This window comes from Triturus cristatus, chromosome 4_1 (genome assembly GCF_964204655.1).
Source record: "Triturus cristatus chromosome 4_1, aTriCri1.1, whole genome shotgun sequence".
Lineage (NCBI taxonomy): Eukaryota > Metazoa > Chordata > Amphibia > Caudata > Salamandridae > Triturus > Triturus cristatus.
The window spans coordinates 523179640-523204144 of record NC_140585.1 but is presented as its reverse complement, the minus strand read 5'-3'; the positions used below and the strand labels follow the sequence as shown (position 1 = coordinate 523204144).

The 24505-nt window shown below is 42.2% G+C and overlaps 1 protein-coding gene across 4 annotated transcripts in view; it reads left to right on the top strand.

The window, feature by feature from the left end:
- The window catches only part of ITPR2 (inositol 1,4,5-trisphosphate receptor type 2), a 1506646-nt gene extending 1482624 nt beyond the window's left edge, over window positions 1–24022 (top strand). For all 4 annotated transcript variants that reach the window (XM_085652787.1, XM_085652785.1, XM_085652786.1 and 1 more), the window contains 2 exons: window positions 12346–12507; window positions 22299–24022. In XM_085652787.1, coding sequence (XP_085508913.1) covers window positions 12346–12507; window positions 22299–22385 — 249 coding nt within the window. In that variant the 3' untranslated portion in view covers window positions 22386–24022. The remainder of the gene's footprint in view (window positions 1–12345; window positions 12508–22298) is intronic.
- Window positions 24023–24505: the final 483 nt, after the last annotated feature.

Sequence of the window (24505 nt, the reverse complement as noted above, 5' to 3'; positions counted from 1 at the left end):
ACAATACGTCCAGTGCAGCATCTCTTCTGTACACTGCATCCCCTCGCCTACCTCCCTCCAGTTCTAGGTCCTCCTCTGGGTGCCTGGAGTTGCTAGGGGAGATAGCAACCTACCCCTAATTGTATTTCTGTTGAGTATTTCATTCTAAAGACGCTAAAGGGCAGCCAGGTTCTCTCTTCCCCTAACCCGGTGCTCTCCACCCTACGTGTGAATAAATATAAGGAGGTGGAGCGGTTTTACTCCTAGTTTGAGAGGTGAATCCATCCTTATCAAAGGTGTTGAGTGGGGTAGTCCTAATGCATTAAACAAGCATTTGCAATGCATTAAAATAAGCATTGGCATTATTGAAAGTTTGAGGTATTGGCATTGAAAATAATAATGCAACGTCAATAGCTCACATTTTCAGTAATGCGAGCCCTATTGCATTGCAAATGCTTGTTTTGTGTCTTCCTCTCCAACTCCCTGCTCTTTTGGATGATACTGTGCTTCAACTCTGTAATTGTCTTGGGTACATATTGCAGATTGAAAGTCGGTACATTTGAGGCTTCAACTCTTGCTTTCACTTCTTAAAGTCCGGTTCCATGTGGAGGTGGAGGGTCTGGACCAGAAAGCAGGATTTGTATCTGCAGAGGTGGCGCGGAGCAGTTGGGGCTTCAACTCTTGCTTTTACTTCTTAAAGTCCGGTTCCATGTGAAGGTGGAGGTGGAGGGTCAGCTGGTTGCGTGATCAGGATGTTTTGTAGGGTGAAAACAGAGTGCTCAGGTGTCCAGGGTTGTGTCCACACTAAGCTTAAGCCTGGGGCATGCTTATAACTAGGGTTATTTCTCCCTATCTGTTCATTACAACCATGGGAAAGGCTTCATGGGTTTGTGCTTCTTGCACTCTGCTTGTGATTTTATCATGAAGCCCTCATTTGGTAGTTTTAGAGCAGGCCTTGGGCAGGGAGGGTTGTCTCAGTCCAGCATGGCAGCTTCTCTTTGCAGCACTGAATTAGGGGATGAGCGATAGAGTGGTGTTGAAAAGCCACCCACACCATGTACCTGCTTTGCTGCCGGTGAGGCTTCCCACAATGGTGGAGATACTTAAACACATCCACAGGATCACCAACCCAGAAGCTTTATGAAACATCACAGCAGCAACAGTACTGCCCATCAAAAACATCGCATGTTTCTTTTAGTCTTGAATAACGGAAATCGTGTATGGAATTCTCATACCCCAGACCTCATCCCTCCTTAGAAGCCTTCTTTTCTCCAAGGCAACCCCTGCAAGTAGAGGATGCTCTGAAACTGGCAAAGAAATATCAAAGTATCATTGATGGAGTCCAGTCCAGCCTGTTGTAACAAGAACATTATTTTAACACTTGCCTCTGAGATCAGTGCCCTCATAAATGCACTCCTAACCAAACTGATGGGTTTAAAGAAAGATATATTAGCCCCTTATCAAAAAAACAACGGCAAACCACACTTGGGGCTCTCCTACACAAGCACTACGTGGAGGTTATTAGGAGTCTACAAGAATATATGGAAGAACACCATCTACTGTATGGCGCTCAGTTGGGCGTCAGAGCTATGGGTTGAGTGAAAAGTACAGAAGTCAGTATCAGATGGAATCTCCTCATTACCTTTGGTGAGGACCATCGGGCAGCATACATTCTCATAGACCTATCCTCTGACCGCTACCCTATTAAGCACTGGCAAAGCCTATAGGTCTCGCCTTTGCAAGAGCTATTGGCTTTGCCAATATGTTTTAGCCATGTTGTACACCAGCGTGGCTGCTGTTGAGCATGGCTAAAAGTGCGGTAAAGGAGAGTGGAATGGATTTTCATAAAGTGGAGTGGAGTGGTGTAGAGTGTTGTGGAATGTCATGCAGGGATTAGAGTGGCTTTGAGTGGAATAGCTTAGAGAGGAGTTGAGTGACATAGATTGTCAGAGTGGAGTTGCACAGAGATTAGTGGTGTAGAGTTGCAGAGTGGAGTAAGTTGTCATATAATAGAGTGGAGTAAAGTGGGAAAGAGGGAGTTGCATAGAACATCGTAGATTAGAGTAGTTTTATAGAGTGGCGCGGAGTAGAGTGTTGTAGAGTAGAGTTTAATGGAGTAGAGAGTCATACAGTGGAGTATCATACAGTGGACTAGATTGAAGTGACATAAATTACAGTGGTGCACAGTAGGCTGGCATAGAGTGCTCTCGTTTTGAGTAAAGTGATGTAGAGTCCATTGCGTAGAGTGCAGTAATGTAGAGATGATTGTTTCAGAGTAGAGTGAAGGGCCGTAGAGTGCAGTCGTGCATAGAGGAGTAGTGTAGAGTGGAGTGCTGCAGAGTGTTGTGTAGTGATGCAGAGTGTAGTGGCATAGTGCGAAGTGATGTAGAGTAGAGTGCAGTGAAGTGGTGCAGAGTAGAGTTTGAAGAGAGTTTGAGCAAGGGAAGAGACAAACTCAAGTTGGACAGCCTAAAACATATAAAGCCAACAAATAGAAAGCATGAAAATGTGAGCTCCAAACCACAAAGGCAATGGTAAGCAATGGGCGGAATAGTTTCTTAGGAAAGCTTTCGGAATGTCCCCAAGATGATGATAGCCAACCAGACCACTGCACTGTCTGGTAGGCTTCAATTTAAAGAGTGAAACAGTGGCCTGGAATTGTGGGCATGTGTTTGAACTGGCTCCATTCAGTGCTTACTAATCTGAGGCAATATACTAGTAATGTCTTTTGAGCTCTTTGCTATTAAATCAGTAATAGTTTTATAGTAAAAATTGGGTCTGGTACCTGATTGGGCTAATGCATCCACTAAAGATATCTGTGTTTGGCCCTTGGTCACAGGTTCAAATCCTGTCTGGTCCACTCAGCCTTTCATCCTTCTGAGGTCAATAAATTGAGTGCCTTTGAGTTGGGTAACATCTGTTATTCCATACGAAGATTCCCTTCTGGGTGAGTGTGCTATGCGAGGGACCACAGGACACATCTTTAAGAGAACCACTCCTCAACATATACTGGCTCTAAAATTGAATTCATACAGCCTGCAGTCCCAAATGTGTTTGGAGTATTCCCAAATCCACTTAAATCCCCACTCGCTTTACAAATCGAACAGTACAACTTGCAATACTAAATGTATACGGGAGTGTTCTCAAATCTGCACCTGTCTGGCAAACAAATCAGAGAACTATCCTAGTATTGCAGACAGTCAGACTCTGGTACATCCCTGAATACGCAGATAAAGGAACACGCCATGTACTTCGATGGAACTAAAACTGAAATTCTATTTGTGGGTGCATGGAGTAGTAAAGTGATAGCCTCTGCGTTATTATTATTATAGCCATGTAAACAACCTTTTTGCACTCCTAAGGGCATGGAATGAATGCTTGCAAATAGTTTAAACCACTGGCAATCACTCTGGGTAGCTATCCAGCCCCTTGTGTTTCATTCACTGTGCCACTGTAGACAGAGGCCTGGCTTATGCAAAGCAGTGCTGCCCCTGCACCTGATGGAAACAGTCCATCCCAAACCTTTTACACCAGTCTAAAATGTGGATAACCTAGGAATAAATATTTAATGCATAACTTTTAGTCATTCACTAAAACAGTGCTCTGATAAATTAACCAACTTTCAACTGCCATTGTTCCTTCCAATTATTCAGAATCGGTATGGAGCTTACCAGCTTTAGTACTGAGGAGATAGAACTATAGCAGTGTGTTATGCACATGTTATCGAAGGGCATTCACAGGTCCTAAATTAAGCAGAAAGTTTAGCACTCAACTTCAGGAAATGGGAAGTCGTCAAAGTCACCCGAAAACCTGTCCACTGTGCCCAAGTGGAACCCACAATCAATTTTATAGTTCTGTGAATCTTTCTTAAGTGTTCTGGAGCAGGAATCAATGATGCATACAGCACTGGGCAGTGGCATAGCCAATGCAAGAAAAGAAAATGGACCCTGACCACCTGTTTGGGTGGTAAAAGCTATAACTGGTTAAGTGTAACACCTCTCTGCCCAGGTGCCACTGCACCTGCTGCGTTAATGATGTAAACAACCCTGGCGTTGGGCCATACACTATGTCCCAATGAAGCCCTCATACTCAGCCAGTGCTCTGACCGTCTGCCAATCAAAGTTTTAAAGGCTCAAACATGGGAGCAGAGTCAAGTTATGGTGACACCCTATTACCAGCCTTGAAAATGCAGCTGGATTAACTACAATTCAGGAATGAAATCAAGGCATTTAAATTAATAATTTTACTATGAAGTCTGATCCTCACAATCAGCTACATGGAATGCAGGACTCCCACAGGGTGCACACTTAATGCACTATGAACATTGCACATTATTTGTTATGGGACAGAGGGGCTGAACTGCAGGACTACAAACCCCAGGAGGAGGCGTAGGAGAACACTCATCACGCCAGTTGGGCGCCTACATCAAGGATCTCTTCTCTCCGGGCAGTGAATAGCCCTCCCTCCCACACGGGCCATTCTTTTCCCCATCTTCCACCAGAGTGTACTCCCTATGAGGTAGCCTTGAAGAATGTACCCACTCTAACCCTCCTCCGCCAAAGAGAAGACCACTCGGCACTGAAAAATAAAGTAACCCATTGGCTAGGGTCAGGTATGGGGTGGTCGTATGATTTCTCAAGGGAGGTTATAATGGTCAGAAGGTCTTCCTCGGTTGGTCCAGGAGTAAAGGAAGCGAGCTTGGATTGTGTAATAATTAACTTCAAGTCTACCCACACTGCCACCTCTATCTTGAGGTTTTTTAATAATCTGCATCAATCACCCTGCCCTATCCAGGTATTGCCTTTAGGTTACTTTCATAGATTGGAGGTTCTCTTTGCATGGTATGGGAAAAAGTCATTGAACATCACCAGGGGGCTGTGTTCTCTTTTTATAATGTCGAGGTGAGGAATTAATTTGAAGGACTCACTTCCCTGGAAGACCGGGACTGACTTTCTACCCCTGAGTGAACGGAGGTACTGAACTGCGAAAATACTCACATAGGGGGATGCGAGTCTAAGGATCTCTTGGCACAGGCGGAGCAGGGTGAGTCCCCAAAGAGCGGTGTTTATACGTCCCCAGCTGCCTTTGGGCATGCCGGGTGCAAAGGGTTGAGAATGATTTCTTGGAACATTGTAGGTGTCCATGCTAAACTTCTGAATACAAACTGGCTCTCTACTATGAATACTGTGAACTTTGTTTTATTGCAGGAGACATGGGTAACTGAGGGTTTTGGCATAAATCGTGTTCATACAGTATGCAGCCCTGTTATTCCACCCTGAGTGGCTGGAGCTAAAGGGGGTTTAGCTATTCTGTGCTCTGTTAAATTAACAGGTATCTCATATAGAACAATTCATGCTATGTCCAACTATCAGTCGGTTTTATTGCAGACCCCATACTGTTTTGATGTGGTTTTTGTCAATTTGTACTACAGTGTCTTTGACTCTCGTGTAACCACCTTAATTCATGATATGGAGAGTGACTTAGTGACCTTCATGAATAGCCATAATAAAGAGTCCTTGATAGTTTGGGGAAGTGAAGTTTCAACACGAGGCTTTGTGGGAAAACTGACCCCTCCTCTTGTGGCTTGAAAACATCAAAGGGGGAGGAGTATATCCAATTTCAGCACATACCTTTCGTAAGGCCATGAATAGATTGCTGATTTCTAGGTTCTTGGTTTTCGTTAAAGAATGTAATGCTTCGGGAGCCCCCCACACTATTTTTAATGGTGCACAAAAGGGAATTGAGATTGACTACATTTTAGTGTCTCAGGATTTAGCCAATCTAATATTAGATTATAACATATCGATTTAATGTATCAGCAACCATAATCCACTTACCTTAGTGTGTTGAGGAATAAGGCACAGCAGACGAACCTGGCTCCCTTTAACTCCCGTAATGGGGGTGTCCGGGCGAAATGGAAGAGGGTGGCCAGGTACGCCCTTCTGGGCAAACTTGTTTGCTTGAACAGAGAGGCATTCTCAGTACTCACCTGGGAGGAGGACACACCAGAAAACATTTCCAGTGCCTTTTTAAGCATATGTTCTGTGGTGGACATGGGGCTGAGGCAATCTAAAGTCTAAAAAATACCCCCCTATAGGCTGGTTTGACCATGCTTGCACAATGTCCATAAGAAACTGAAACTGGCCCTTTCTACTAAACTGTGTTCAAAAAGTGATATAGTGACTGCCAGAAGAAGTTATAAATCTATTTTGGAGGTCAGGCGATGAATGCTAAGGGAAGAAGCTTGGGAGGAGCTGTCAAGAGCTTCTGATTTGAAGGATTCTGCACAGTTTTGCAAGGCTGTTAACCAGCCTTTTTTACAGGGCTTGAGAAACACTCTATAAATACTGTCATTCCAGTGGAGGCATGGGCTGGTCACTACAATAGTATTTTTAATTTGGACAACAAAGCTCTCTATCAAGGGGGTGAAGGGATAGCTTACGGTAACTCGAAGCTGGATTCCAATTTCTCAGATTCTATTGTAGTCAAGAATGTATTCTAGGCAGAGTCAGGCGGGAAAAGCTCCCAGCCCCACTGGTGCCCCCCTAGACCGTTTTAAAGGTAATATCGTACTGTGGTCCCAATTTTAACTAACATTTTTAAATCTACCATCAGGGTGGATCTTGTACATACATGGAAGGAAGTGGTAGTGGTCCCAATCTTCAAGAAAGAATATGGCATGATCCTTGCTGCTACCACTCGAGTTTCCTTCTAGATAGCTCCCTCACGATTCTCGTGGAATCATAGCAAGTAAACTTGAGTATTGGTTGGAGGAAACCAAATCCTATCCAGAGTCCACTATGGGTTTAGTACCGGGCTGGGGACAGTCAAGAAATGCTTGAACCTTCAGCTGGTCATTGGCAAGTATGTCAAGGCAAGGAGAGGTTGCATTCACCTATAGTTTATGGACCTCTCCTCAGCCTTTGACACGGTTAATAGAATGATGTCAGGGCTTCGAATTGAGAAAGAAGGCCAAGAAGTATCCAACGACTTGGACAAGGTGTGCCCCACCTAAACTATATATTAAGGTTGGGAATTGACCAGGCCTTAATCGACTTGTTGCAGAGGGTGCATTGAGAGTGTCTGATAAGGGTCAGATTTGGGGGCGATCTTTCCCCTGTAATCAAACCCTCTATCGGGGATCAGACAGGGGTGCGTGATGGCCCTCTTTCTGTTCCTCATTTATATCAATGACTTTGAGGCAGGCCTGAGCAAAGCAGGGAAAGTTCACCCTAAAGGGAAGTCAAGTGCCCTGCCTGTTTTATTGTACTCCGATGATGCAGTACTTATGTCTAGGACCACCAACGGTTTAAAATGTCTTTTTGAGTCTTTTTATAGATTTATGGGGGGCTTGATTTAAAAAGTAATGTTAGTAAATCCTTTGCTATGAGCATTGGCCCAAATAATGTTAAAACCCAAAACTTCCCATTTGGCCGGTATGGAAATTCATAAGGTCAAGACATTTCATCATCTTGGTATCCCCCTTGATCACAATTTAACCTGGCATAGCCTATTTTACAACAGGCTTATTCAGTCCCATAGAGCCGTGGAGGCGTTATTCGCCTTTGTGTGCCTGCTAGGGCAAAAGCCGGTGTGCGATATTATTAGCATTTGCAAAAGTACATGCATTACCCCATAGCTTCATATGAAGTTGGAGTGTGGGGGTATAAAGGTGCTGGCCCATTCCAGAGAATACGTTTTCAAGAAGACTTCTTGCAGTCCCCCAAGCTACCCCTTCTTTCATGTGCCACTCAGATGTGGGTCTGTACCTTCTGGAGGATTAGATTAAGTTGGATCCTTTGTTACTCTGGATCTGAAATTGGGGAAGAAAGAACGCTTCACTCTCAAAAGATGAACTGGAAAGATGCCTTTCCCTGGATCATGGATTGGTGGGCCCTTATATCAATTATGTTATAGGGGTTTATGGATCTGGAAATCCCAGATCTATAGTTCAACCCGAGAAATATAAGCTACATTTTATGTCTCAGCTGAAAGAGGCATTCAGGGCATGCCAGCGTTGCCTTCATCAGGCACATTTTGACAAATTATGTAGTAGTGCCTATTATAATAGTGCTTTTCTTACCAGGCTTTGTTTTAACCCTCGACAGTTATTAGTGGCCTTTCCTAGGGATGTTGACTGGAGTACAACCTTCACAAATAGCACTTGTGACCATATATCGTAGCAAAGCACTATGCACTTGACTCTTTTCTGCCATTTATATTCTCAATCCCATAAGCGTTTTTGTAGACCAAATCTACCTTCGTCCAAGAATAGAGAGGCATCTCTTTTTTTTTTTGTTAAGAACTGTGTGACTTAGATTTCTGTGTAGCAGTGATACATTTTGTTTGCTGTGCAATGAGGATTAGGAATTGGTATGGGGCTGCGTAATGAATTTTGCTATATGAATTTTTGAGGTTTTTATGTAATGGGTCTATGAGTCGTTTTTAACATTGTTTCTTATTAATCTCTGTTTATGGAGTTTTATGTTTGGACTGTTTTATCTTGTGCTTTATGGCTTTATGGCTTGAGACTAGCCGAATAAGATTATTTGACTGACTGACTAACTTTGCACACATATTACCCAGAATACTGCTGTATACCCATTGCTAGCAATATTTTAGTGCATGAATCATTACAAATCACTGCACACAGCATTTGATGAGTGATACACTGAACTCTGATTTACAAGAATATAATAACTGTGTCCAGTCATGGGTCAGATAAGTGAGATGATTTATTGAGTATAGCGAGTGAATACACAGTAGCTTTTAATGGAATATAATGACAGCCTTAACCATAATCTACGGGTCTCAATTTCATACCCAATATAATGTAAGCTTTCTTGATTTAATAAATGCTGTCATCAACCGGAGTATTGCCGTGTGTTTTTTCGCGAATAAACTGACAGCATATACTCTGATAGTAAGTGCAAATAAATGTCACGCACGTAGGACTAGTAATGCCATCCTATGTGTAGAATTCATTAAAGCAAAATAAATTGTACCTTTGAATCAAAATATACAGAAACAGCTGATGAAATGACATAAAGATTTATAGATAATGGATAGTCTGGGAAGAAATTGATGGAAGCCAGGAGAAAAACAGATTCAAAAATAGTTCTGATCTACTTACATCTAGTGATCTACAAAGGTAATCACTACATGAGCAAACAAATATTAAGTTCAGGCTACCTACATTATACACTTATCAAAGTACTAAATTGTGGGAGATTGACTATAAATGCTGGCATCTGTTAAAGGCCTATAATGTTCTGAAGAACCTGATCTGCACAAGATCCAATATAACCTTTTTAAGAGCTGAGAATTTTAGAGACACAATAACTAGTAGTCTTTCTATATCTAATGTTCAGAAGGAAAAAAATGGATTTCCTCTTCTGGGTTTTTTAAATGTGGTGATTGCAGTCTTTGCGAATTGTCATTCAGTAGATGCTACCAGATTTCTAGAAGTAATGGCAGAGATCTTTTTTTATCAGATCCTTCAATAACTGTACTTTTGTTAATTATGCCATTAGTTGCCTTTGTGGTATATGAATATAGGTCGCACAATAAGATTTTTAAAATATCACATTATTCACCATGTTTTGAGCCACTAGAAAGAGTGATGACCAGTGGCAGTCACTCTGGTAGTATGCAGTGGCAGTCAATTTCAAAGAACATCATGATTCGAATTATAAATCAATAAAGGAAACATTTAAGAGGAAGGAATAGATCATTACATTTAAAGAGATGGAATCACTTCTCATCGTCACCCTTCCTAATGGCTTGAGTTCCTCTGAAGGTCTATGTTATTTTCTTACATGATGTCTTAATTATTCTCTTCCAAAACATATAAAAAACCAACTGAAATGTAATGAATCCATCAATTTGTATCCATATGCATAATTGGTAGGATCTTGTTAGCGCATACTTTGACTAAATTTACTCCTGCATATATTGCAAATATTCGTATATCATAATTCCGTAGGGTAGTTTCAGGAATTACTTTTTCCAAGTGGTTATTTTAATTCTTCTAGAGTATTATCAAATTACATTTGATGTATATTCAGATACAAATGAGGTAATGGTTTCAACTTATAACTCGGGTGAACTTTTTATTAATAAGACCCTTTAGGGATATTATTTATAACAAATATACTTAAATGTATAATTTAACATAGATTAACTTCAAGCCTGCCCGTATGTCGGAATAACCTATATAGTTAAATTAAACCTATACCCATATTAGTATCATGGATAGATCAGTGAGGGAAGTTCATTGCCCAGATTGCACCATTATGGGTGGCTTCAAATGCACTTATGTCTTTTAATTGACAGTACCTGCTGCTCATTAGGCTGTGCTAGTTTTAGATGGGCCGATTATGATGTTTAACTTGCAAAGCCCATAAAGGAGGAAGAAACATTGGCGTGTGATGGGGCCATCACTCACTCTTTTTCTTTTTTGCACATGAGCACTATCACCTTCATAAGATGCACTTTGCACAAAAAAAGGAATTTTGCATTTTTACATCTAACATCGGAATCTTTATTACTTTGATTTAATTGGAGGGACTACGAGTACCTTAATGGCTCTCTCTTGCAGTCTTTTGTTTGCTTCCAACATGTGGACGGTGCTATGCTAACGTCTGCATAACTTAATTTAATATTAATTCGTTCCCATTTTCTATACGCTTATTTGTCTACTTTCAGGGGAAGACAGGTGGGATGTAGAGGCCATAAAACATACCTCCGACAGGGATACCTTTGTTGCTGATAGAGAGTTTCCTGTAAAAAGGAGAGCTTTGATGTTTGCAGCTTTGAAACGGATCCATGTGGTGTTGAAAAGGTCTGTCTGTTCCTTGGTGACGCCCCCCAGTCAAATAGATTGGTGCTTCTTTTATGTGGGGTGATATAATTGGCTGAGGTGTAGTCTGTTTACTTCGACAGATATGTCTCTGTTTTAAACTGGCAGAGGTTGAAGTTGATGGGAACTACTGGGGTTGACGTTTCCTGACTGTTTTATTTAATTCAAATTGGTTCCTATATATCGAGAAAAAACATTGTTGAACGGCGACAGTGTGAATTCTTTGCAAAGTTTAGAGCAGAGTGGTGTCAGCACTGAGGATAGTGTCGCAGAAGGAGTGGGGCGCTGGGTGTTGTTATCCTAGGTCCTAAGTTGTTGACAGTGGCGGTTCTCAGCAATGGCGGAGGAGCGTCGCGCCACTGCCTTGCTCAGAGCCAGTAAATGAAAAATAAAAGGATGTCATAATTTTATTTTTGTTTTGCACCTCTGATCCAGCTTGCATTGGGAGGGCGGTACATTGGGAGGTGGAGTGCGACGTGCACTCCACTCCCTAGGTGCGCATATGTGTTTTGGTCAGCCGTCTCAGGCCGACCAAAACACACATGCTCACTTTTCTCCAGCCCAGTTACATTGAGCAGCCGGCCTGGAGAAACCCCACAGACTCCATGGTCTGAGCAGGGCATCTTTCCTGCCTGCTCAGACCAACCCCCCGCGCTGCTCTCACGTGAGAGCAGCACAGGGGTTGCCGGGAGTCCGTGACGTGGCCCCAGTGCTTGCTGGGACCAGGAAGGACAGAGACCGAGCGCGACACAGGAGGCAGCTCCAGGTATGTTTTTTACTTTACATTTTTATTATAAACCCCCGGTGCTCCCTCTCCAGTGCTACCTCAACCCGCCCCACTGCATCTTTATTGTGGCGGCCGCAACTGGTTGTTGAGCAGTACGACGTACTAAGCAAGCCTCTGTTCCAGGTGAGTGTAGATGTGTGGCTATCGGCACATATGCACATCTAGGCCTGAAAGGCCATCTGCCATCTCCTCCACTACTCTCAATTACCATTGATTGACTCCAAGGATGTGGTCCTTCCATTTCAAACTGGGACTGCTTTTTTCACATGCAAAATTATGTAAGTTGCAGAAGGCCCCGTGTCATAAGAGACAGATTCATATACGTGTGGACGTTTTGCTGAGAGCAAGTATTCTGCGACTTTGGACTTTGTAGCAGTACCCATACTTTTTCTCGCACTTAGACCACTGATAACAAGTATCAAGAGGACGGCAATAGTAGTGGTAATGCTATATACATTGCTTTTTGATAGAACAGTTCAGTTCGTGCAGCGAGCAGCCACATTTTCTGTTTGTTGCTCTCGACCCAGTTGTTTATCTAAATTAAAAACATTGCATGTTTCGTTAATTGTGTTTCACTGTGTGCAAATTACAGAACTTTAAAATGCACTCCATAAAGCCTCATTGAAACAGTATTTATAGCCCTTCATATATATCAGGCTCTTCCTTTGTCCTTGATCTGGGGGCTCATCCTGACAGATGTTGTTGCTTTTGCTTGTAGGAAAAGAACCTAGATTGGTTTCCTCGCATGCGAGCCATGTCCCTTGTCAGCAGTGAAGGCGACAATGAGCAAAATGAAATTAGAAATCTGCAAGAAAAGTTGGACTCAACCATGAGTCTTGTAAAGCAGCTTTCCAGTCAACTAGCAGAACTGAAAGAACAGGTGAGTGCCATAAAATTGTATCTTCCAAGGGTAATCATTTTTTCTTAATTAAGACATTTATTTCACTCCCCGCCAGTTTTTAACAGAGCGGAAGAAGTGCGGACATATAAAACGCAAGTGCTACATTTTAGGTCTTACTTCTTCTGAGGATGCAACACATGGGGCGATTGACCAAGGAAGCGGCTAGTGAATGTGCCCACTCTCCCATGCTGAAGCATGTGCAGAGATTCCATGCACCTTGTGGCTGTGGCCTGAGCGTGTAGGAAGCAGTGCTCAATTTGAGCTGGTGGTGGCACCGGCACTTTGTCAATACCTGCAGTTATGATAGTGCGCCACATGGTGGTGCTGTGTGTCTAGTTTAGAGATGAGCACAACAACAGTTGTTTATTAATTCAATACACATTACAAAATGACTGATACCTGCCGTCCAAGCCGTGCTTATGGCTTTGGGGGGCCTGGAATAGTTTGAATTGTCACACTTGTAGAAGTGTTATAGTTAGTAGTTGTGTTGCTACTGTCATTGGTTGTGCTGTCAGGGGCAATGGGTGGCACAAGCTGCAGGGGCCTGGCACCATTTTAAAAATTAAGTACCGGAGAGAAGTGCTCTGTGGCGTCCCTGTCGGAGCCAGCTGAAAAGCCTCAGGAATTTGCGGTCAGGGAGCCTTGAAATCATAGCTTCTTGTTCCTCCTTTCTTCTACCTAACATCCTGAGAGACAGTAATGTTGCAAAACAGAGATAAGAATTATGCTAAATGGAGCCGGAGGTAAAGGCTTGAAGAAGCTACCTCGGTACAGGGCGACCTGCTAGCATTGTCTGCCGGGCTACAGTTTCCTCACAGTAAGATTAACAATTGCAAAATTAATAAAAGGCACTCCTAGGCAATGTAACAAGACTGAGGTTTGAGCTAAGTATATTGTCGGCCATTTTCTGTATAGGTGGTAAATTTTATGTATGGGGGAAATTTGGGGCTAGCGGTGAATGGTCTGTGGGCTTGCAGAAGTTAGAGGAGAAAAACTCAGGTGAATTTCCAGCATCCATATGATTACCCTTCGGCGTTTCCAGGCGAATCCCCCTTCCTCCTGCCTTCCCTGCTTGTGCAGCATTATTGGTTGGAGCTTTTTACCACGTCTGCTTCTTTATCTTTCATATTTTTGTCCTTATCCCTGCCTGTCTAGACACAGTTTCCAGGTACAAAGGCAGGCGCTTAAGGCCCAGGAAGGGCTAACTGCCCATGGAAATGACTGTAGCATTAGTCCCAACAGCAACCTCCCTGTGGGAGTCATCACATAAACTTGCAACTCTAGTTTTACCTCCATGGACAAGAGGACGATGAAAGGTAATGCACACGCTGACCAGTGCTGCCCAGACCCTTCTAGGCAGCAGGTGAATGTCATTCAAGCCCCAAGCGCCTCTATGTAGTGTGCAGGATGAAACGTCTCTGTAAGAGGGCATAACACCTCCTCATGACCATGACCTTATGATATTCCAACCCGCACCATGTGTATGGATCAGCCACAGGACTTGAGTGGTATAGCAAGTGAGGAGCAGGGCTGAGTATGTCTACAGAATGGAGTGGTTGAGCAAAGACATGTAATGGGACATGAAAGGAGGTCTCGGAGACTGGGTTCAGCAGGGACTCCAGATTTATTTACATCCTTACCAAGAGGAGCGGAAAAAAACCCCAAGCTTGATAAGAGTAGGGAAGAGGAGAGTTTTTTTTAGGAAAGGCTCCCTTAGGTCTAGTACATTTGGTGTCATGGGATGTGGTAACTCCATTGGTGGTGCTCAAGGGTGCTCTAGGTAATTTATCAGGACTTACAACAGTTTGTAAATCTCAAATAGGGATAAATATTCTGTAAGGTCAGATATAACATTTGTACCTGGAAAGGGAGGGCACTTGAGCAAGACCATCTTCATCTAAGAAGAAAGAGGTGCATGACATTACTGAGCCCATCAGTTCCCGTTCAAAAGTCATTTGAAAGAATAACTGTTCCACACAGGCAATCCTGCCCGACTCTACTGGCAGCAAAGAAATAAAGTCATCAGCCATTCTATGAACTCATTTCCCACCACTGCCACTTCTCCAAGTGAGTGTAGAAAACCAGACCAAAACGCAGCCTTATAACAAGAGGGAGTAAGGGCGGTGCCAATCCCAGGGTGGATCCAGCTCACCATACTCCCGCTGAGAGATTGCCTGGACTATTGCAGATCCTAAGCACTCTACCACCCAACTTTCTTCCATATTCAACCCAACTTAGACAGCCACTTATTGTAAAAGTGCTTCAACCAAGAATCTCAAGGCCTAAGAATTTGGAGCTGATATTAATGATAAACAAAAATATTGCTGTAAGTGACATTGTAGGACATGAACCCCGGGAGATCCAGAGAGCCAACATTTTAACATTGCTTTTATCTCATGTTGGTCCAGAAATAGGTAGCCGCCACGATCTGAGAAGCTTGAAAAGGATTGTACCCCAGAAAAAATAATAGGATCATTTGGTGTGAGTTGGGGAGATCACAGAATATCTGTGGAGAACAGAAGGCTGCAAAAGAAAAAAACATTCTGAAAATTATGCTAAACACTTGTCTGCTGCCATCCCATCAAACAGTGACACATACCCTCATGCATCACAGTCCAGTTTAGCAGTTGAAAGCAGGATTTTGTATATTTCCTGACTTTTAATTTCCCAATACCATATAAATAGTTGTTTGCATAAATTTAACGTTTCATTTTGCTTAAGGTTTTTCTTTTATCTTTAATTCCCTTATGATGTGTTTTATCATCTGATTGCACTTTCTCTGTATTTTTATATAAATGGTCCATACCCTTTTTTCTTTTAGACCAACTATAAGGTAAAGCTGCAACCCACCTCGCCACCTTTGCCTGCTTTTTACTAAATGTGCATGAATAGGATTCTATGACTTTCTCTTGTAACTCTAATTTCTGATTTCACAAACCCAAAGACCTTACATTTTATGCCCCTTGCCTGCCGTTTACCATTAAAGTATTGTTTATGTGTCAACTGGATGTTTTATTGTAATCATTGTAGGTTTCTGTTGCATGTTTCTAATGCACCAAATGTACGCTGGCTGAAGTGTACTAAATAAAAACATTGAATCAAATACCTCTGAGCTAGACATTTTTTGAGTAACCCTTAACCTCAGAAACATACTTTGAAACTTCTTGTGTACGGCACAGCTGTCAGCAAGCCTAGTGAACACAGCTGGAAACTCCATGCCATGCTGGTAGTGATAACAAATATAGCACATTAGGATAGTACGGCATTGGTGAGTTACAGTAGGAGTACTGGTAGACATTTTGGAGCAGTGGGCCAAGGATGGACATACAAATCTATCTGTATACATAGACAGACATGCACAGTCTGGAGGCTGTAACAAATTACAAATACCTTGACTTACACATAGACAAGCGATTTAGCTTTCAAACACACAATGATAATCTAATTAGGAAAGGAAATGGGTAATTATACGCCTTGTGTATCATAGCAAACCGCTTAAATGGTCGATCGTTTAAACCATTATTAGCTGTTATCAAAGCAAAACTCTTGCCGACCCTAGCTCATGCGAGTGAAGCTCAGCACGGTAAAGATGCAGTAATCCTTATAAGACTATAAATAAAGACATACAAAACAGTATTCGGTTTCCCATGAAACTCCTCTCCAGCACAGGTCCGCCTGGAAGTTGGTTTGCTGCAGCAACGTCTAGCCAGAAGGTACGCAACAATAAAACAGCGGTACCGCTATCTGGAACGCACAGAGAGATGATCCTCGATCAGCCTACCACAAGTACTTGCAGTCATCAATAAAGTCTACAAATGTGGCAGATCTTGGGAAACAGAATGTATCGTATGCGACATTGCGGCAAACACTGAATTAAGTGGCAAAGAGACTTAGCAGGTGCTCCCACGTGTGGATGGTATTGTAGTCGTACTTAGTACTACAACCCGCAGCATATTTGATTATAACATACTCCCTATATTTAAAAAGAAAGCTACTAGCAAGAAGTCTTCGGTCACTACCGACTAATACTGATCAACCAGCCTGGAAATATAATGGGCCAGTGTCTTGCACCCTATGTGGTGCAGCAAAGCAGGGCTTTGTTAACTTGATCTGCATATGTCCTGTTTTAAAAACCAATTTGACTTTTATTGTAAAAAAAAAAAAATCACGCAAAGGGCATTCGTACCTGTAGCTCTACTCTACTGAAGTGTCTTGATCCAAACGATCCACAGCTTTACTGCAAACTGGTAACATTTTAACTTTTGTATGAGAAGCTAAATTGAACAAAAATCTTGCCCCACACCCATATGGTCATGCATTGTCTCTTTCTTCTGCAAATGTACTGTTGGTGACTATAAGCTTTTAATCTTAATATATGTATCATAGTTGTCATAATATGCCCAGTTTAAATGATATATTGTTATGGTTTTAATTAACGTAAGCAATAAGGACTCCCAGACAGACATGCACATGAGAAAACATAACCTATATAGTTAAAAACACAGATCTAAGAACACAGAGACTTCTGGGCAGTAAGGAGGTGGTCTGCAATTGATTATACAGTCCTGTTAGGATTGTATTAAGCAAGCGTCAGTGAAGGGTATGTGGGAGATGTACCATCCTTTTCTTTGAAGACTAGGGTGAAGGGTTTACAGAGAGCTTGCTGTTTTGCCAAGAACCATGTTTCTGGAAGGCAGTATTGAGAATTTGGAGTGTGGCTTGGAAGAAAATGGTGTATGTGATTAGGGTCACAGCTTTGTCCAGGGTGGCAAAGAAATACTGTGGGAGACCAACCAAACTCCATTGTCTAGTCAATGTTGCTCCTCACCTGAGTCTTGAGGGGTGGTTTTGCACGTGAAAAGGGTAGGATGTATTTTTGAAATGTTGAGTTGCCGAAGTCTTTGGTGGAAGGTGTTACAGCAGTAAGGAATGTAAAAGCTGTTGATACCCGAAAGGAGTTTATATGTGTTTTGAAAGTGTAATGTCTGAGAAATGAAAGCAATATCGAGTATCAAATGGTAGTAAGGCATGCAATGCTTAGAGGATGGAAGTCTGAGGAAAATAATTGAAAAGAGATAGATCTGGGAGTCGTCCTTACTGAAGTGGTAGTAGATGCCAAAGGATATGTTGCTGAAGGAAACAATATGGACATCGAAAATAATAGGTTGAGGCGCATAGCCTATGAGTGAAAGTAGGTACTACAATGAGTACCAAGGTGCTAAAAAAATACTGTCCATTACATTGGAGGCAAACCAGTCTTCATTTAGAAATCACCACTGTTTAGCTATACATTAGGTCAGAGTTAATCATTGGTAGAGCTTTTTGTGTTTTGTTAATAACTTTGACACCTGTTTGACACATCATTACAACATTTTCTGCCAAAAATGTACCTCCACCTCAGCTTCTTCTTTGGGGGTAAGCAATCAAGTGGGGGCCAAGAAAAATTGGGTTGCAATTCATTTTCCTATGTTAATTCCCATAGCAAGGTTTGGGAAGGAAACAGAAAAAAATGCTGAGCAGAATTACACCAAATGTGGCAGTAAGTTAGATCAAAGTCTGCTTTTGGTTCTTTGGTGTAAATCTGTCCAGGCGTTTTGGAGGAATCTGTATCTAAATCATAATTTACATTGTAGTGATATCTGGATGCTAGGGCCCACAGTACTCCTGTCGCACTGCAAATTAAAAACAAAAAGTATATAGCGATCAGATTGGCTAAAAGGGCATTTTTTCCCCATTTGTCATTTCAGATCAGTTCCATCCCATGGGACCGAGTGATCTGATTGACTACTAGCCGCAGCATGAATATAAATTTCTCGGCTACCATTAGTGTACACATGAACTCCGTCCCAGTGTTCTGCACATGTTTAAAAAACAAAAATGAGAGGCAGGGTATGGACGCTCTGACTCCCTGGCACTCTTGGGGAGGCGGGGCAGAGTGTACCCACTTCTAGAAGTCAAAAAGTAAAAAGAATTCAAATAGAATACACATTTTCATGCCGTGATTCCTGTGGTGCCCAGAAACACCCCCCCCCCCCCATCCCCACCCCAGGTGCTGAGGGTGACATTGTAGGAAACTCCTACGTTTGTATATTTGGGCACTCCTTGTAAAACTGTGATGCACGCTACATATTGAGGTATTTTGTTAGCCGATATTTTTGAAGTCTAGGTTGGGACCCCTTAATAGAGTCTACCTGTTGTTGGCTGTCTTCTTTGTTTAGGATCGAAGACAGGAGATCAGAGAATTTACACCATCCTCCTTTCTATTGCCTAACAGTTGGAGTTTATGACAGTGAGACCGGACATCCATGTTTTTGTCAGTAGAGCAGAAGACAGAAGAGATCATCACTAATGATTGCCATCCCCTGTGTACTTCGGCTCTGTAACCTCTGTGGTCTTGCTTGCTATTTATTCCTTTTCTATTGGCAGAAGGCAAGCCCCTCCCGCACGAGCCCAAGTTTGCCTGTCGTGAGCCTCTGGCATGGAGGCTGTTCCCTGACCTCATCCCCTCCAATGTCTGGATCCCCTAATTTCCTCTTGGGATTTTTGGGGGGTTGGAAAACGCTTTTGCATCTTTTCCATGATTTCAACAGTAAGTGCATTATTCTGCAGGAGGCATCATTCCCTTTGTGTTGTAGTTTGCAAGTGATTGTATAACACCGCCAGCGGTGGGCAGTGGGTTTGCCACACCCTATTCAACTTCATTCGAGGCTTTTCCTTGTCTGCATGTCATTACGTTCCGGCAGTAGTAATGATGGGCTGCAGTTTCCTATATAGTACAGCTCCACCGATGATTTTTGCTTTACAGCTTCACTGTTCTTTATAGTCATAAATGTGGTTAAATATTCGAGGCTTTTAATAGCTGCATCAAATGTGCTAGAGAGACTGCGAGTGAAATTGTCCCCTCATTGACTTGCAACTAAAGTCAACTCCATCTAGTCACCATCAAGACAAATGTATTTAACCAAAATCACATTAAAAATTTGTAAAAGTATTTGAACTTTTTGGAGTGAAATAAATCCCCATAAAAAATTAAGAAAACAAATTCAGAATCTTACTTTCATAGATAATGCAGTTCACAAAAGAAATACTATAGCCTTATAGCCTGCTGTAGCGGTCTATACCGGCTATTAAAGGCCCGCTCCCGCTTTAAAGGCCTAAGGCGAGGGACTTTAACAAGAGAACGGGACTTTAATAGCTGTTATAGCCCTGCTAGGAAGAGCTATAAGGCTATTAGAACATTCTGCCACTAGGGGGCAGAATGTAATAAATTAAACAAAGGCTTCAGGGAGCGTGAGGGGATTGAAATCCTTTTAGGCTCCCTGAAGCCTTTGTTCACAGCCATAAAGAAGCATTGGAATGTTGGAGCTCCGGGCTTATACCAGCCATTATATGCCCGGAGCTACTCCATTGTTTTCAATGGAGCTTCCAACATTCCAATGTTCTAATAAGTGTGATGGCCTCTTTTATTTGGGTTTGTGTTTGTACAATACCAACCTACTGGAGGAGCGAGTAGATGAAGCAGAGAGAGCCAGGTTTGAAGATTGCCAGTCTAAAACCTGCACACCTATTCTGAGTGGATCTAGGGCCTGATTTAGACTTTGACGGACAGGGTACTCTGCTCAGCAGCATAGCGGATGTTCCACCCGCTGTATTACAAGTGCATGATAGTCAGTGCCGCCTTCAATAGCGTGAACTGCCCATTCATGATTGCACCCTCTCCACCAATATCTAAATAAGGGAGGTGCACGCCTATTTAAAGGTTTCCTCCACTGTACCATCGCATGAAGCCTTAGAGCGCCATACAAATAAACAACTGTTGCTTGCACCATCAGTAGGTCAAGAATGTTGTTATTACATAATACAGATATATAGTCTGGTGAGTTTTCAACTGTGGATAGATGGACATTAAGTTGTTAAAGGTCGGGTAAGAGTGGCCTAGTTGGTTGCGGCAGCTCCTGAACACGACTGGTGTTGGGTAGGGAATGTGCTTAATCTATGGCTTTCCATAAGGAGTGTCTCTGTTTTGTGGGCCTTGTTTGCACCCCTCAGAGGTTGAGGCAGTCCATGAGGTAGGTGTGTGTGTTTTGAAGTAGAGTCTCGTATGTGAGACATAACTGTTTAAACTTGCCTCATGTGCCAGAGGATATCATTGTAATGTTATGGGGCTGGGGATATGTGATCATCTCTTTCGATGTGCATCAGAGTCTGGCAGTGGTATGGCAGGTTGCTTTCAGTGCAGTGAGTGTGGGTTGTGGCACTTCCATCTGGACTGCTCTGCCAGAGTCCACTCTCGACACAAATGGTGCACGAGCAGCACATTTTCGTTAGGTTTTTTTATTTAGATTGCAGGTGCCAAGTAGCAAGTGGCTGACTAACATTTCTGTGTATCTTGAGGTAATGAGCGAAGACTAGAAATTGGTCCTCTCTAGTAATTCTTTGTTCTTCGGTAGGTGAGAATTTTAGATCAATGTCGAGACACAGGTTTGAATGTCCCATACAGTGAGAACCTTTGAAGTATAAGTCCAGGTAGCATCTTAATCCAGTGGATTAATGACCCTACCTGACGTCAGATAGGCCCATTACATACCTGCAGATGCTCAGGTGGACGCGTGTGCGTGGAAAGAGGTTGTGCTTTCCTGTATAAATCAGACTCCGAGAGATCAGCACTCCTCAGTAAACCATGTTTAGCGAGATAGCGTTTTTTTTGGCAAAGGTTTGAGTGTAAACATTAGTAACCTACCCTATGTAAAAACTTTCATGATGAGAGAACATGGAAAGACATTGCATAGCGTGACCATGGTTTTCAGTGAGAACTTCTAGACGAGGCGGTATGGATGTCAGCAGCCAACATGTGTGTTAAACGTGTACTTTAAACTAAAAGCTAAAAATACAAAAGAGATTCACAATACATGATAAACCATATAGTATCCACGCTGAGGATGAAGGAATTGGAAATATTTCAATCCTCATTTACACATGCCGAATACGAGCTAACCTTCTTTAGGTTCACACGTGACTCTATTAAGTTTGGCTGAGCAAATTATATTCTATATGAATTTATTTGGAAACCTGCTCAGACACAACCTATTCTTCGGTGTGTTAGAAAGAAGTAAGATACTAATATTTAGTTACTATAATGTCTTCTACTCAACCGGAGCAAAACAAAAGGTGATCCTTAAGATGAATGCAGGAGAGCAAGGAAAATGTAGGATGCTGCGAAAAGGGAATGACAGATCATAGTTGCTAATAGCCAGCCCTCCGATTGCTGTTTAACTCTGGTTTAGGTTGAAGCATGCTTCCCCTTCCAAATGATGAGCCTTTTCCATGGCTACATGATTGAACTAGACAATGTAAATTACGCAGTTTAGTGGATAGCGCACCATCAATGGCGTGCAAGGGGCTGGTATAAATGGACATAGTTCGTAATCTAGCTGTCGGTGTTGCTGGAAGAACTCCAGCCCAAGCCTAAATTGATTATTGCAAGATATTACATAGCAAGATATTGCAAGGGTGTGTAAATCCAGGTAAGATTATCTCCCCAGGTACAGCATCCATTTGCAATAGGGCATTGCCATTGTACAAGTCCATTAATATGGTCAATTTGGGCTGTGTTATTACATTTTCCATGAACTAATATACAAAATGTGGTGCTTTCCTTGACATGGCCATTGCGCAAGTTATCATATGTCTGCCTTGTGGGAGCTGCTACCGAGGCGGCTAATGAGCCACCGCTTGCTGCTCACACTAATCCGTTTGTGCTTGCATTTTAGATGACTGAACAAAGGAAAAACAAGCAGAGGCTGGGATTTCTCGGGTCAACCACATCACATGCGAACCATCACATGCCGCCGCACTGAGACCCCTGGAGGCTGGACCCGCTCTCGTCAGTATCCGGCCCACGGCTCGGGCTGGACGCAGCCGACACTGTTACAAAGTTTAAGAATAACCAGCTGATGCGCTATTTCTGTCAAAGAAATGTATTTTAAATGTTGTGGTTGGTGTTTCTGAAAAACAAATCCTGCGCAATCATGGTGACGCCCTCCTTATGCCATGCACTGTTTGGAATGTGCCTTGAGGACTCTAACGAGCACGTATAAGGGATCAGCACAGACATGGAAAATATTGATCAGATATGTGCAAAGAAATCAGCAAGTGCCGATTCTACTTGTTTTAGCAACACTGTTTTTACTGTGTGTTTATGTATTTGTTTAACATAAAATATTTGATTTTGTCTAAAAGGTAATTCAAAATATCGACATATATTGACCTGTGGAATCTGGAGCGATGTCGCATTTGCAAGTTGCAAAGGAACTAAAGGGCATAGAGTTGTACCTTTGTTATCCATGTTACACCGACAGTCGCACCGACTGACTGCCCGATGCAAAAAATGCCTCCACCGCCTGACACTGCTGATGCTGTTGGCTTTGGTCCAAATGTCCGCGCACAATTGCTCGACTCGATGAATATTCATGTAATCGAGCCCTACATCTCGGTTCTTGTTTGTCGGTATAGTTCTCGTGTTTATGCAGGAATGTATCGTAGACTCACAGTTGTGCAGGGAAATGTTTTGGACTCCTGCACAACGCGCATATGTTATAACTGGAAGTTTTCGAGGCCTTACATTCATTCGCTCTGATGTGGATATAGAAGTTACCGATAGTCAATGGATTGTGTTTTTACATTCATCAGCCTGCTGCAGGCTTTCCTTTTACAAGTTTTTTAAAAACGAGGGACGGGGTTTTTTGGCTTTGTGACATTATAGCTAAAGGCCTTTGACAAAGAGGGGTGTTTGCTAAGAGTGCACAGAAAGGGACCAACTTTGTGTTCATCTCAGTAGGTTTTACGCACAGGGTTATGTTACTGAGTCTTTCTTGGAGAAAAACTGACCTCTTAGAGCAATAACTTTATTTGTGCTAATATTACGTTGCATAATAGTGTCTGACGATTGCAACAGTACAACTGCGATAAGCACACTTATCTAATGTGAATGGAGTAGTGATTGATGCCTCAGTTTCAGACGGCAGGGCCAGGCATCAGATCTGCAAATGTTGCCAACAGCAAAATATTTTTGCAAACATGTACATTGTGTGCACCTCTTAAGATTTTTTTTTTTACTCTACAGCGATAGCACATTTTTTAAAGCAGAGTCCAAGTGACATCATGTTATTACGCTTTGTGCCTTCAGTGTGCCTCAACTGGAAATGTAAAGGCAGGACATTGCACAACTGATTCGATGGCGTTTCTGTCAGTGGTTTCTGTCTGCGTATATTTCTTCATACGACATGAATGTGTGTTGCTCACATGCATACCTGGACGTCATAATACATATAACTCGGTTTCATATGAACTTTCGAATAGTCCAGTAAACGAATGTTTTCATCTCAATGCTTTTTAGAGATACAGTATTGTAAATGTTTTAATTTAATTGTATTGTGAAGGGATCAGGTATTCTACTCAGTGCCAAGAATAAAATGATTTTAAAATAACACTAAAATGGGCTATGAGTAATGTAAAAACAAAAAGTAAAAATTAAGTCATTGTTTACAATTTGAAAGGAAAAAGAAGGGGGATGTTATCCATTGTGAACTGATGCATTTGACAACTATATCAAGTTTCCGTAACAGTCTCCAAAACACAATTCTTCATATTATTGATATTTACATGTTATTTACAGACAAACGTGAATAGTGCTTATTAAAGATAATATGCCTAAATGGATAATCTGCAATCAATCCTAATGGGTGCTGTACAATCCAAATGGCAATTGCAAGAAATTGGGCTACTGGTTGAGGGAGGAACCCTACTCGAGCAGCAACCCCAACCCTTGTCAGGGTGATGCACAAGCAAATCCCAAATTAACTTGTGCTCAATTCTCTGATAGCTTGGTACAGAGTAGTCAGGCTTAATTTAGAGGCAATATGTTAAGTATTTATGCCGCACTTCAAACAGTTATAAAGTGACAATAAAGCACACAAAA